The sequence below is a fragment of the Hylobates moloch genome, unplaced genomic scaffold (assembly GCF_009828535.3).
Source record: "Hylobates moloch isolate HMO894 unplaced genomic scaffold, HMol_V3 SCAFFOLD_3, whole genome shotgun sequence".
Lineage (NCBI taxonomy): Eukaryota > Metazoa > Chordata > Mammalia > Primates > Hylobatidae > Hylobates > Hylobates moloch.
The window spans coordinates 134,745,861-134,761,961 of record NW_026652278.1 but is presented as its reverse complement, the minus strand read 5'-3'; the positions used below and the strand labels follow the sequence as shown (position 1 = coordinate 134,761,961).

The following is a 16,101-nucleotide window of genomic DNA, read 5'->3' as shown; positions in this document are numbered from 1 at the left end:
GCTACTACTTCCAGTAGGCATCTCCAAAATCAAGAAAGAGTAAAAGTAATTCACATTATCATTTGTTAATTCCAGAAAGTAATGAAGGCAGAAAACTGAAAAATTTTTATATGTTTTAATGGTCTCATGGTATAAAGAGAAATGTAATAATGATAATTATACTTTGAAGTCAAGAGAATATTGAGAGGAAAAAACCCCACATTAAGGCTCTGCTGTAAAAATGGACTCCATACTTATTTCCTTTAAACGGTAACAAATCTAACCCAAAGCCTGACTTAAGATTTAAACTTTAATACCTGTTTATCAAAATCTAGTTTCATGTACTGGTATTACTCATACATTCTCCAAACACTTATTAGTGTATACATGTAGTTTTTAAAAAGCATGTTAATAATCAAGTAGGCTTTATTCCTAAGGTGCAAGTGGTTCAATATATACAAATCAATAAATGTGATTCACCATGTAAACAATTAAAAACAAACAACATATGATCATCTCAATAGACCCAGAAAAAGCTATTGATAAAATTCAACATCTCTTCCTGATAAAAACCCTCAAGAAACTAGGCATTATGACCAAGTCTTCAAAAGCAATTGCAGCAAACCGGAAATTGACAAACGGGACCTAATTAAACTAAACAGCTTTTGCACAGCAAAAGAAACTATCAACAGAGTAAACAGACAACCTACAGAATGGGAGAAAATATGCAGAAACTATGCATCTGACAAAGAGGTAATATCCAGAATCTACAAGAAACTCAAATCAACAAGCAAAAAACAAGTAACCCCATTAAAAAATGGGTAAAAGACATGAACTGATACTTCTAGAAATGAGACATACAAGTCGCCAACAAATGTATGAAAAAATACTCCATCACTAATCATCAGAGAAATGCAAATCAAAACTACAATGAGATACCATCTCACACTAGTCAAAACAGCTATTACTAAAAAGTCAAAAAACAACAGATGCTGATGAGGCTGGGAGAAAAGGGAATGCTTATATACTGTTGGTGGGAACGTAAATTAGTTCAGCCACAGTGGAAATCAGTTTGGAGACTTCTCGAAGAACTTAAAACAGAACTACCATTAAACCCAGCAATTCCATTACTGGGTATATATCCAAAAGAAAACAAATCTTTCTACCAAAAAGACACATGCACTTGCATGTTCATTGCAGCAGTGTTTACAATAGCAAAGACATGGAATCAACCTAGGTGCCCATCAACAGTGGACTGGATAAAGAAAATGTGGTACATATACTACACAGCCATAAAAAGAATGAAATCATGTCCTTTGCAGCAACACAGATGCAGGTGGAGGCCATTATCCTAAGCAAATAAACACAGGAACAGAAAACCAAATATCACGTGTTCTCACTTATAAGTGAGAGCTAAACATGGACATAAAGATGGCAACAACAGACACTGGGTACTACCAGAGAGGGGAAGGAGGCAGGGGGAAAGGGTTGAAAAACTAACGATTGGGTGCTATGTTCAGTTCCTGAGTGACAGGATCATTCATACCCTAAATCTCAGCATCACACAATATACACAGGTAACAAACCTGCACATGCACCCCCTTGAAACTAAAATAAAAATTGAAATACAAAAGAATAAAAATTTTAAAAAGTGCATGTTAATTTTTAATCACATTCAGAAACTTTAAAGGATCTCTTGAAAAAATGTTTAGAGCAAATCCATCACTGTGCCAAAAGAGTCACCCAGGGAAACTCTCAGGATTAGTCTTCTGTATGCTCCCCACACAATATTAAAGATCTAAGCCTGAAGGTACTTTAACCAGACTGGTGTATAAAAACACCATATAAAACCTTGTACTGGCTTAACAAAAAAAAAGTCAGTACAGTAACTAACGTTCAGACTGTTGCAGAAAGGCGTGAATGGACAAGGCCAAACATAACAACATAAAGACAGCATGTGGGCCGGGCGCGGTGGCTCATGCTTGTAATCCCAGCACTTTGGGAGGCCGAGGCGGGCGGATCACGAGGTCAGGAGATCGAGACCACGGTGAAACCCCGTCTCTACCAAAAATACAAAAAATTAGCCGGGCGTGGTGGCGGGCGCCTGTAGTCCCAGCTACTCGGAGAGGCTGAGGCAGGAGAATGGCGTGAACCCGGGATGCGGAGGTTGCAGTGAGCCGAGATCGCGCCACTGCACTCCAGCCTGGGCGACAGAGCAAGACTCCGTCTCAAAAAAAAAAAAAAAAAGACAGCATGTGGGGCTCACACAGCTGCTGCATCATGCTAGACAGAGACTAGACAGAGATAGGGGGCCTTAGATAAATTTAGCGATTAAATATAGTAGATTTATGTCATGACATAAAGAGAAGCTACAACAGATAAATTTCCCAAACTTTACAAAACTCCCTTTCCATCAGAAATATAAAATTTTCAATTGAAGAGGTCAAAATATAATTTGTCCTGTATTTCCAGTGACTCATCTGCTTTCCCAATATTTAATACAGTATGCTTAAAATACATTTCTCTTAGTACACACAAAACTTAGCTCAAAACAAACACTATAGTGACAGAAATAGTATGATGAAAACATCACTATCATGAATTGGGTGATAGGCAAAGGGTCTAAGATAATTATGTTTAAGTGTTCAGAACATCTATGTATTTCAGCAGTTTCAATTACTCATAAGTATTTGAAAAGCTCATCTGTACGCAAACTACAGCAGCTGACATCTATAATTGGGACTATAAACAAGACTAGAATGTTACTGGTTTCTTATAGATCCTTCCAAAGACAATCTCAAAAGCCAGACATATAGGGCGATGAACTAGTTATATGGAGCTCTGAAACTAATCAAGCCATATTTTACAGAATTAGATTTGATTATGAGTTTTATATGAGATACTGAAATAACAGATTAAGTCATTTATCTTATCTGATGTCATGAAATCTGAAATTAAAATAGATTCATCTGATGCTATGAACACTGGGAAAAATATAGGACCAAACGAGACATTATTTTCATTTAAGTGTTTGTGGATAAACTTTGCTTTGAGATCTGAATTTGGATTTTAAAATGTGTTTTTCTTGAAGCTGTAACTTTGTAAAGTGAGTTCACGAAGTCATAACTTTGTAAAGTTAGTTTACAAAGTTTGCCTTGTAATGTTAAATACATTCTCAAGCCTCCTCTCCTGTATCATAACTATTTAAAAAGTAGAATAGTACAGGCCGGGCGCGGTGGCTCACGCTTGTAATCCCAGCACTTTGGGAGGCCGAGGCAGGCGGATCACGAGGTCAGGAGGTCGAGACCATCCTGGCTAACACGGTGAAACCCTGTCTCTACTAAAAATACAAAAAGTTAGCCAGGCGTGGTGGTGGGTGCCTGTAGTCCCAGCTACTCGGGAGGCTGAGGCAGGAGAATGGCGTGAACCCAGGAGGTGGAGCTTGCAGTGAGCTGAGATCGCGCCACTGCACTCCAGTCTGGGCGACAGAGCAAGACTCTGTCTCAAAAAAAAAAAAAAATGTAGAATAGTACTAAAGAAAAGCAATTTTTTTTTTGAATACTATGACTTTAGGAACCTCTTTTACTGCTTTGCTAAGTCTATTCTTGATTCTAGCAAAAACTATATGGGTATTTCAATCTGGGTGCTCTTTTTAAGTTCATTTTGTATCTAAGCAAATATGCCAAATAAATAATGTGACCAATGAACTCACAATTGTCTCTGAACAGTTCAGTTAAATTTTAAAAGAATGAACACAATCTCCAGAAATAAGAACCTACTTTATTCTGTTCTATTAAGTTCTTTTACGTTAAAGAACTAGTGCGGTTAGTCTCTAGTGTACTAGAATAATAGTACTTTCACTAAATACATAGGGATATATAATTATAAAATATGTAGTATACATGACACATAGTATATATTCTGATATATACATAAAATATATATCATAATAATGTGGGATACATAAGTGATATCAGACCTAGAGGATACTAAAAGCTAATCATTATGATCTTAGGTCTTTTTTAACTTATAAACAGCGATGTTTCTTGATTTCATATTATGCTTACCGCATGGAATCACAACTGAAATATACTGGAGTTTTCAAACTGTGCTCTACAGAGCTCGAGGGGAGAAAAGAGCAGCAGAGGAGCAAGAGAGGTAGGACTTAAGAGCTTTGTACCCTCACACAAATCTTACTCCCTCCACATTTATGCGAGACCTCAAAATATAAAACTGTTAGGTTTGGAATTAAAAAGTAGAGATCTGCCACTAACATGCACTCGTTACTGGAAAATAAGGAAAGCACCAGTTTAACATTAAAAAAGATATTTCAATATTTTAAAGAGTTCCTGACACTTGTATCTCAATCCTTCAGTGATCTGTGTGAACCAATTATAAAGCTATACATGTCCAAACATATTTTTGCATATTATATGCAAAGAAAATGACTAGTAGTATCTAAAATAGATTTAGAGACAAAGAAAAAGAGAAACAAAAGGAAGCATTATCCGATAGAAAGCCTCTGATGCTCACATCCTTTCTGAGATCCACACCGCAATCACAGCCCTGCTGCCTGGGCAGACTGGGTCGTCGTGGGTGTGACACACATAGACCAATCACATAATCTCTAAGCACTCTAAAGTGGGTAAATAATAAGTAGGGCAATGAGAAGCTGATGCAGAAGCTGCAAGGGCACATAACAAGCAGCTAGGAGGCAGAACTGAGGCCATAGAAGGGGAGCATCGGAGGCCAAAGCTCTTGGAAAGCAGAACCCATTTAAGTAGAGGATACAGAGTAAGAAAACAAAAAAGAATCAGAAAAGAAAACAGAAAAGAAGGGAAGAATGTGAAAGAGAACAAACCAGATGCAAAGATTTCCCATAAAACGGAAATGCACAGAGAGAGCAGGACATAGCAACAGTCCCCTAGAATTGCTTCAATTCCAGATAACCTCCTTGTTGAAGGAGGTTAACCTCCCGTTGAAACGAGGAGGTTATCCTTACTTACAAACAAAACCAAATATTTTTTTCTTAAGATAGTCTGAGCCTCAATCTCTTTTCCTCACAACTAGGACTTAATTAGAACTAATATTAATGATCTAAGCACAGGTTAAGGAGAAATTCACGCCAACATTACGTGGTCTTAAAAAGCTACATATAGCACATGAGACTTTTCAAATGTGCTGAAACACCCTCACGTAAGCCAGATATTGTATCATTTACATTTACATTTATGCTAATCTACTTGGTTGTCAAGATTAAGCCACACTAACAGCATGGTGCGACACATCAAATTGTCTGTGTTTTAAACACTTAAACCCCAATTTTAAAAACCTGGGTAGATATTACCCAATTTGGCTAAACAGTTTCTTTTACAGACTTCTTAACAAACTATGTTACCTTAGATCTTAATGTTACTTATGAAGGCCAGCATGGAAAAAAAATGACAGACTAGAAGCATTTATTACCCCAGCAAAGGCAAAGTAATTTTTAAGAAGTTGTTATATGAACAGAATGGAAAGATTATACAGTCTCACTGTTCTTAAATAATTATGTCAAATACATTAATAATCTTAAGTCTGATTTGATATTATATACTCTGGAGAAGAGGTTACTAAATAGCAGCTGAAGGCCATTATCTAGCTTGCAGAAGTGTTTGGGTTGGCCTGCAATGTCTTCTTAATAATTAAATTAGTTGATAGAACTTTAAAAATTGAGAATAATACATATAAAATCTGAAATCTCTGGCTTTTCCTGATATACCAGAAGATTTGCCTGCATGGGTGCATCATTTCACAAGTCAACAAAGGATTGTAGCCATGTAGGTTAGTTTACTCCCATTAGATGGGGCTACGGCAGTCCAGTTTCTTCTAATTCTCCCCAGTTGTCCGCTCACCCCATGAGTATTTTAGCTTGTAACCTCTGCTCTAGAGATAGGAGACTTATAAATATCACCTCACATCAACATGTGATATAATGATTGTTAATTTATAAATGGCAGTACTGCTTTGCTTAAATAACTTGATGGCTATGGAACTATGAAATATTTCAGAATTTCTAGTCCAAATTCTGTCTTGGATTTAATGGCAGTTAAAAATATATCTAACTTGGCACTCCCCAAGCCTTTTACTTTGCCATGCTCTCCTTACCTTTTCTGTCTGGCTTGAGGTTCCTATCCACGGGGGGTGGTTCACAGTCTGCAACAGGAACTGGCCTTCTGGGAGGGGTTTTTGGGCTGGACCTGAAGCCCATATGAGCAGGAGGAGGAACTTGCATTCCAAATGAGGAAAAATCAAATGTTCCTGGAGTCATTGGCACATAATTTGCTTCCTGAATTGGTTCTGTAAAACTGCTGGAATGTTGTCGTGGTGGTGAATTGGGATTCATTGGGACGTAATTTTCATCCAGTTCTTCACTTGAAACACTTCCCACTGTCAACACATTTTTGACTTTCTAAAACACATATATATTTCTTTTAATAAACAAAAACTCTTGTCACACATGAAAACACAATTGTAAGTCACACTCATTCATATGGATCTCAGCGTACTTTTATTTCATGATATCACTTAGTCTCATGGCACTAATTATGAAGATTCAGACAATGAAATACACTTGATGATGCCAAGGTCAATTATACTTACAAAGTGGTTATGGAAGCCTTCAAGTGAACTAGATCTATCACTTGGAAATGTTCGTGGAATATCATAGCAGTCTTGAGAACTAGCATCTGAAATAAAGAACAAACTATCAACATTTCTTCCCATCTTTGTCAGCTCTCAGGGTCATTGGGATGACCTATTATCTTTCTCTCATTATACATATGCATACACACATGCACACACACAGAATTTTAAAAAGGATGCTCATAGAATTGTATCTTGAATTGGCATATTAAACCACTAGAAAATGCAGACACTCACTCATATGCTAACCAATACCAATATCTAATTTTGAGTGTGAGTGAATGTCTAAGTCTGGGATAAGACAGGTTATCTAAAGGCAAAGAGAAACACCTCTATTTTCTCATCGTTGGCACCATCTTGGGCATAACTTACATCTCACTAACTTATAACCGGGTTATACAGTCACTTCAAGAAAAGTTAGATATTGTTATTGAATGGTGAAATAAGTACTGATTTAAGTAATAATCACAGATACATTAAATATTTATCTTCTTGGAGATAGCTGGGGAAAACTCTACCACAAAATACAGAAATTTTAGCACATACTATTTAGGATATGTGCTACAGAATCGGACAGTTTTAATTGCATTAAAAACTTTAGCTTTCTGTTTTTAGGACTTTGAGAATCTCAGAGAATCACCCAGACTAATTTTTTCTTCTCCTCTCAAGGTCTGTAACTTTTGGTTACAGACTCTAGGAGACAGTATAGGAAAGTATACTCACTAGCAATGAGTGAAGCGGGTAGTGATAAGGGGAAAGAAGATTCAGCTCTTTAAACACAAGTAAAAATCAAGCAGCATAACGGCTTGACTGGAACAGAATATCACCTGTTAGACACAACATAAAAACTGCTTATATAGGAAGGAAGGAAATAGAGCCCAACAGATGTGACTTAGAAGCGGCCATAATGGCACACAAATACAGGAAAGGGTATGGCTCGGAGAGGCTTTGTGGCTGGTCCATTTCCTGCCCTTCTGTCCCAACAGAGGGCCTATCCACCCAGGATTATAGAAAGTGGGAGAGAGAAGGGCACACGTCCTGAGGCAGGAAGGCATTACTAAGGCCATACTTCTTCAGGGGTGAGAAACTCCAACTTTTTCCCTTCCAGCAGAGCATGAATGCACATATACCCTTCCAGGTAACTGTAGAGCTGAAAAAAAATGGACTGTATTTTGTAGCATAGTATATTTAACTACACTTAAAAGAACAAATATTCAGAAAAATCGATTTTCTATCATTAACCTCTAATAGAGAAGAAGTCAACTAGAGCTGACCTTTTCGCAATTTGTTTAAATCCACAGTGGAAATGGTATTACTACGTGAAGGCGACATCCCTGCTGTAGGGATACAGTAACTACTGTCAGTGTCTGACGCGGTGCGTGGGATACTACACGTTTCCACAGGAGATCGGTCATGAGCTGGATGTGGTTTCGGTGGCCGAGGTGGAGGAATATCTGGAATAGTGTCTAGCTTTGATGTCTGTCCCAAGGTTCCTTCTGGAAATGTTCGTGGAATCTGATAAGTATTACCAGGTGTTGGAGGAATGTCATAACTAATAGATACATGCCTCATTTGAGTCTCTACACTCGATGTCCCAGATGGGGTATTAAAAACATAGAGTTCTCCATCTGCTTCAGTACTTGATGGAGACACCTTTGGTAAAACATCATGGGAATAACTCCTGGGCAGGTTATAAAGGCTGGAGTCAACTGAAGCAGATGGGGCACGTGAAGGTGGAGAGTCGTATATCATTTGCTGCTGAAAAAAGCCATTCATTCCATGTTTGCTCTGGGAGGAAGCAGGATTTTTATGAGAAGGGACGTTATCATTGCAGTCTGTTTCAGAAGAGGTGGATTTTGCAGAATCAGCATGTGTTCTAAATAAAAATTGTTAATGACAGAATAAACAAGGTGAAGACTAAGAATACATTTTTTATAAACACATTTATAGCTAAGCAATCAAAAGATAGGGCTTTTCTCATTAGATTTTTTGTGTGATCCACAGGATTTAAAGCACAAATGTTCTTTAGCTTTTATGATTATACACCAGACAACAAAACCGCCACCACAAAACCAACAAAAGCATTCTCTCTAATTCTGTCCTATATCTGCCCACACCCCCAACTCCACCTATTAAATCTGCACATAGAAACACAATCCCTGAAGCACTGGAATTAAACATTACAAAACTCTGGGAAAGGTAAATGATTAATGCATAGACACAAGGAAAAGCATTTCCTCTGAAGAGCATGCAAAAACCTAGTACTAGTACAGTTTATATAGTTGATCCATTGGTCTTAAACCTCCCCATGGCAAATTTGTTGTTCTGTAAAATTAAAAGTCTAACTATTACTTGGTATTGAATAAGGTCAATGTGACTTACAAGGAGGGAAAATCTAATTGTTTTCATATATCTTCCTTTCCACTATTTTTCTTTAACAAACATTTAGCCAACATTATAAAGAGGATCGAAATACATGATACAGAGTTAACCAACTCCAAACAATAACTCACTTTGAGAAATCTCATTAAAGTACATTTAGGTACAACATTTTCAGTCTCTGCATTTTGAGGTATCAGAAAATTTGGGTATACGACAAGATGAAGCTAACAACACAAGCACACTCTCACTTCCTTAATGCTAAACAAGATACCTGAACTACTTCTGCATGTTGTCCGAAGTCTTGTAGGAATTTAAACAATATTTCTTTAAATAACTATGATTTTTTTTAAAGGGCTTACCTTCCTTGACTTCTTAGTAACATGTGGCACTACGCACTGTAAAGTCTCCCCCTTTACTATCAGAAAACCCACATTATGCCACATTGTGCTTTTGTTTTTCCATCTTAAAAACATCTTAAAACCCTCCATCTTAAAACCCTTCTCCCTTGCTGATTATTTCCTTGTTTCACTTACTGGCTCCTTCCCGTCTCTCTCCCTGGGAATGGCCAACAGAGTTGAGTCCTCTAACCTTTTACCACACACGCTATTAGAGATCATCCTCCTTTTTCAGAACTTCATTTTCTTCTCTGAATGCTGACGACTTCCATCATCTTACCAAATTCCAAGTCCCATATTCTCAAACTAATATTTCTACTTGGTTACTTCAGTATTACCTTGCTTGTGTGCCTCAAATCGAAATCCATTTACTTCTTAAGTTGACTGTTTTTCCTGGCTTGCATTGAAAGAAATGACTTTATCCAGATTGTCTAGGCTTAAAACGCAATCAGCTTGATTCCTTCTCTTTGGTTCCCAGTCATGCAGGCACCGAGCCCTTCTTCTTAGCCGCGTACTTATTCCCTTGCTCTATGGGAATACATTGCCACCATCCCAAGTTCAGGTCCCTGTCCCTGCTGAGATCTACATGACTGAACTCTCCTTAGTGGAATTTCCTCTACTCTGTGCCTCTTTCAATCGATTCATGGGGCCAGACTTCTATAAGATCAATATTTTCAAAACACAGTTGTTATACTACTCATGTATTCAAGAGAAAAACCTAGTAAGGGCCCCTACAGGGTGTAGGAACTATAAGGCCTCACACTAATCCACTTGACATTGAGGTTAGTAATAACCCAGCTCCACCTTCTCCATCCTATCCTCCAAGAGGCTCTCCTCCTCATTATCTTCCTCCCACCATGCTCACTCACATCTCTCCTTTCCCTCAAGCTATTTTTGCACAAATTACTAATGATTTTCTTCTCTCACCAACTAGGTGTAGTTCACATCCCATTCTTCCTATGAAGCTTTTGTTTTCTCCATCTTAAAAACACTTGCACTGTCCCTTTGTGGAATTTCTAATGCACCCATGCATATTCTAAAATTTGTACTTCATTTAATTCAAATGCAGAGTTAAGAGAAGCTAGAGGAATTATGAGTAATAAGTAAAGCTCCTTGCTCTGACTAGCTTACAGTTAGTGAAGAGTAAATAAAAACATCAAGTCGTTTCTAACACTGCAATAAAACAAGATATGAAGGCATAACCAGGATGCTATAAAAACCCAGAAAGATATTTAAGCTAACTTGGGAGTTTAAGAGGAATGCTTCCTAGAGGAGCACATTCTAACCAAAGTCTTGCAGAACAAACAGGAGTTTGCAAGGCAACTCTTGTATATTATCTTCATCTCTAAATATTTAATGCTTGCATGTTTTCACTTCTTAACAACTCTTTACTTGTAAACTCCAAAGGTGACTATATCTGAGTAGACTATATCTTATATAGTTTGTACCTTCATAGCACCTAGCATAATATTGGGCACATAGTGGTTACCTCATAAATATTTGCTACTTAACTGTCATTTTTGCAAAACATAGATAGCAAAATACATCTGGGTGATGATTTTGAGCACAAGTTGTACTGCAAGAGGAATGCTGTGATACCAGTGAAATCAATGAAATACACTATATAAAAATAAAATATACTGAGAACTGTCACTTGGCTGTTGGCTTCTAAAAAGTTGCTAATGAAAAATGATGTAAACTTTTGTAAAATATTAGTTAGTAGCATAGGTAACAAAGTTGCCAGTGTATAATTTTAAATACTCACAGCAAACAAGCAAAATCAAGTTAGAATTTGATATTAACAAATGTTGATTTATAAATTTTTTTCTGCTCTTACAGGTAAAATCCCATTACAACAAATACATAGAAATCCAGCTTTGGAATGAATGTGAGCTGTTTCCATCATCTCAGGGTATGGTTCACAGAAACTATTTCATGAATCTTAACATATTCTAGGTCGGGAGCAGTGGCTCACGCCTGTAATCCCAGCACTTTGGGAGGCCGAGGCGGGTGGATCACGAGGTCAAGAGATCGAGACCATCCTGGCCAACATAGTGAAACTCCGTCTCTACTAAAAAATACAAAAAAATAGCCAGGCGTGGTGGCAGGCGCCTGTAGTCCTAGCTACTCAGGAGGCTGATGCAGGAGAATGGCGTGAACCCAGGAGGCGGAGCTTGCAGTGAGCCTGGGCAATCGAGTGAGACTCTGTCTCAAAAAAACAAACAAACAAAAAAAAAAACCATATTCTACATTACAATTTTTGAACAAGTGCTTTGTCTGATCCTAGCCCAGTAATAATCATTTCCCGCATTAAAAAAATCTGTCATAAAATAATGCTTAAACATAATCTTGTTTAAAAAAATTTTTTCATGTCTATAAAGAAATATACTGTCTATCAAGACCCCAGTTGATTAATACATAAATAAAATATACTCAATTACTGGTATCACTAATTGTCACATAGCTATTAATGGCAGAGACTGGCCTCTCAATCATCATTTTTCTGCTCCTTTTAAAAACAGTAAAACAACTGCTTCTTGACTCTTTATTGCCTTAACTATTCAACATCAAGTAACATGGAGATCCAATTAAAATGCCTTATAGCTTAGAAGAGGAAAGGGGTGTGGGGGCAGGGAAGGAGATGGTAGAGAAACCAAGAATTTGGGACAGGCTTGATGATTCCTTCAGTCAAGTGCTGCACTCCATATACTTCTACTTAAAAATTTGTGAAGGGAGGCCAAGTGCAGTGGCTCACACCTGCAATCCCAGTGCTTTAGGAGGCTGAGGTGAGAGAACTGTTTGAGGCCAGGAGTTTGAGATCAGCCTAGGCAACAGAGTGAGACCTCGTCACTACAAAGAAAAAATTAGCCAGCATACAGATGGAATGCACCTGTAGTCCTAGCTACTTGCGGGCTGAGGCAGGAGGAATACTTGAGCCCAAGAGTTTGGGGTTACAGTGAGCTATGAGTGAGCAGTGGGCAACAGAGCAAGCCCTTGTCTCTTAAAAAACAAGGTAAATAAAAAGGCTTAGGGTAAGCTCTGCTTCATTGCTAGATACGAAGACTAAAAGTTTCGTAATTTTTAGGAATATATTTATTGATCAAATTTCACTAACATCCAATTTGTATATTCCATGGAATTTGCTATATTGGGATTTTACCTGTATGATTAATTTCTCACACAGATCCAAAACCACCACAACACACTCACTGCAATGGAATCGTTTTGCTTTCAAAATCTTCTAGTAGAAGGTATTCCTCTCCTTCTTCAGAAACAAAAGATGACCCTTGGCTGGTTTACAATCACATAAGAAATGGAGCAAGATCACCGTTTATAAATCAGTGAAATCTGTTAAGCAAGTAATACTGTGAGTCTGTAACAAAGACTACAAAATAGTAGACAGATTTCCAAAAGAGCCTTGTAGGGAAAACTGCTCTTTGCCAAAGATGGCAGAGATTGTGTCTCTTCGATACAATCTCCTGAATATCGGAAATCAATCAGGGAATGTAAACCTGAAGTATAAAGCCTGAAACATATGCCTATACACATGGTTTCTTACAAGCCTGCAAATCGAAATTTAAAAAGTTTAAAGGTAAGACTCTTAATGTGTACACACATACACACGCCTCTGTCTCTCTCTCTCACATGGGCATGTATAATTTACCTGGTGGGTTCAGGCTTCTTGCTTTGACAGTTGATGAGCAACAGGTAGTCTTGAGGATCCTCCTGAATGCCAAGAGTTTCCAGGTGTGGTGGAACATTGATTAGCTGATATGGAGGAGGTAGAGTAGCAGAGGATGAATCCGCCTGGGTGGATGGTGGTGCTGTATTTATAGCTAAAGGTAAATCAGCTGGTGCTTGTAAGGAGCTGCCAGGTGGCTTCACAGGATCTGCAACACCAAAGTTTAACTATCACGTCTATCACAGTTAAATAATTTTTGGAAAAACAAAGCTACTTTGGAGACAAATTGTTTCAACACACAAAAACAGAATAAATCATGACAACGTCAGCTAAGACAAACACTACCTAAATGGCGAGGTTTATACAGGAAATATTTTTTTCTTCTCAAAGAGATCTAAAGAGTAGGACTCTCTCTATATTCCAGATCCTCTAAAAAAGCCATGGCTAACCTTTGCCTTGGACAGTCTTCAGTTTCGAGGCTATGAGAAGGAAGCTGTTCTACAACCTTAGCAGAAGAGAAAGATACTTTAAAACTCCATGATAATAAAGTGCTTCCTAAGCCAACCCAACCTTCCAAGGAGACCCATTTAATTACACGGTATTTACCAGGCCCATGGTCCTGTGAGTACCAGGGTCAGCTCTTTACCCTATGTTTATTTTGATGATCATTCTTTTCTTTCTACCTCTTAGCAGACTAGAGAGAAATACTAATTCTGGGATTGGTGAAAATAAAGTCTACTCATGTTCAAGGAAAGAGCTTCTTTAAGGCATCACCTCTTCCCTCAGCTCACAACTTTATTTGCCATTTAGTGGATTTTTGTAGTATTTTCATGGACAGAAGTCCAGCAAGTAAAGAAGTAATTTATTATTCTCTTAACTATGTTCTGAGAGAAATATGAAAACAGCTAAATTGTACAGAATGAAGCAATTTGAAAACCATGTGAAATTCTAGAATAAAATCCCACTGTAGTCACTGACATAACCAAGTATATTAAAGGTCCAGAGAAAAATGCTGTTAGTCTGATTAGGAATAGAAGGCCATAAATAATCCAAAAAAAGGCAAATGCTCATACATAAATAAATTTGTTCTTCAAATTTATATAAATGTTATTTATGTTATTATAGAACAGAAAAAGCTTGGTTGAAACTGAAGCCTCTTCAGTTCCCGTGTGGTGGCCTCCTATTCAATCTGTGAGGTGGGCACCTGTTAGAAGGACCCCGTCTCGCTTTGCTGGAAGTTTATTTTTCTTCTTTTCCTTTTTTGCCCAATAAATTCTGTTTCCCTCAAAGTGTCCTTCAATGCATTCCTAATCCTTCCTGGTCATGTGACAAAAACCCAGTTTTAGCTGAACTAAGGAACAAAATTCTGCATCATTTTTGGTGCCCGAATGTGGGGCATGAGAAAGGGTAAGATGCAAACCAAAAACTCTTTTTACCTTTCATTTCTAAGCCTTTTTGTCCTCAGACTTCTTCTGAGGTTAGAGGGAGTTATGCCTCCCCACAACTCCCGTGGCTCCCAGGGATCAGGAATGTTGGCCTTTTCCTTCTTTTTTAGACAGCAGTGGCTAAGGCCAAAAGGCTCAGTGCGATGGGCTGGCCAGCATTCCCCACCACGTCTCTCTCCCGGTAGGAGAAACCTATTTGCATAAGAATGAGAGGTTCTTCCCCAGGCATCTTTTTCTTTTCTCCACCCTGTCAGCAGTTAACACAGCCTTGCATTTAAGCTGTCTTTTCCTTTTCTCCACCAGGTCAGGAGTTAGCTTTAAAGCGAGGCCTTTTTTTTTTTTTCAGATGTTTTACTAGACCAAGAATGGTAAGGAAAACTGTTTATTTCTCTGTAAAGTTTTAATTATGAAAAAGGATTTGTGAGGTTGGTCTTAAGCTTTAGCCAATCTGGTGTGCTCTGCATGTCTTTCTGTATGGTCAGTAGCAAACTTTGCTGCAGGCCTCTATCTTGTTTTATGTCCTTGGAAGTGTGACCTGTAACCATGTGGCAATGCCTTGTTTAGCCTCCGCCATTTTACAATGGTGGCCCAGGCTCAATCCTGGCTTAGGCAAAGAGTCCTTTCTGGTTTGATATCGATGTGACTTTTGCTATTTGTTTATTCTCTTCCTTTCCATGAACTGCCTTGGATTTTCCTTTCTCTGAGCCTTTAGTAAAGTTTGAAAGCCAGAAATACTGACCACTTGGCGCAGCTAAAGTCGGATAACAAAGAATTTAAAAGAATTTTCTTAAAGAGCACTCAGCTTAATTAAAAGTGGATATCCAGATTACAGGTATATTTAAAAGGCCTTTATGGTTTTCTCTTCCTGGATCTTGCTTTGCTGGAAAAGGGCTTTTTCTAGTCAACTGAATTATTTTTCTCCATTTTGCCTTGCCACCCTTAATGCTTGCATGAGAGGGGAGAGACCTCTGTTTTCCTCATGAAACCCCAGGAATTAAAAGTGAATAGATCCCTCTCAAAATCTGTTTTTGCCTCCCAGTTATGCCTGTTTATTAGGCCTTAGAAGCTGCATGTTTTCCTAATCCTGTCTCCTTATGGGCTCAACCCAGAGGCTGGCAAATGAAAAATCTTGTGGTTACTGGATTTTCTTCTGCCTTTCTGTGTAGTTATAGATGTGTTGTATGGGCAATGTCTACAAAAAGAGCTCTAATTAATTAAAGAAGGATAGGTGCTTCGATCAAATATTGAAAGGGAAGATAAAAGCTGTGGTACCTTTTAGTTCATGTGACTTTAATCTTTGAGACATAGAAACAGCCTAAAGATTATTGGTAAAATGCAGATGTCAAAATGTAAATTTTTGCCTGGGGCTAAAGGATTGTTTTGAATTAGGTAAGATAAAGCTAAAAGTTCAAACAAGTTGTGAAAGGATTGTAAAAATTAATCCTGCAAAAGAAATTCCAAATGTGAACATATTAACTAAATTCAAAAGGGTATAATATGGTTTTTCTGTAAATTGAGCACTGAAATAAAAGCA

General features: G+C 37.9%; 1 protein-coding gene across 2 annotated transcripts in view; it reads right to left on the bottom strand.

Moving 5' to 3' along the window:
- GAB1 (GRB2 associated binding protein 1) overlaps positions 1 to 16,101 on the bottom strand; it is a 128,961-nt gene that overhangs the window by 18,870 nt on the left and 93,990 nt on the right. For both annotated transcript variants that reach the window (XM_032147703.2, XM_032147705.2), the window contains exons 3-6: positions 13,105 to 13,330; positions 7,938 to 8,539; positions 6,622 to 6,707; positions 6,127 to 6,430 (exon numbers count right to left, since the gene is read on the bottom strand). In XM_032147703.2, the coding sequence (XP_032003594.1) occupies positions 6,127 to 6,430; positions 6,622 to 6,707; positions 7,938 to 8,539; positions 13,105 to 13,330 (1,218 nt within the window). The remainder of the gene's footprint in view (positions 1 to 6,126; positions 6,431 to 6,621; positions 6,708 to 7,937; positions 8,540 to 13,104; positions 13,331 to 16,101) is intronic.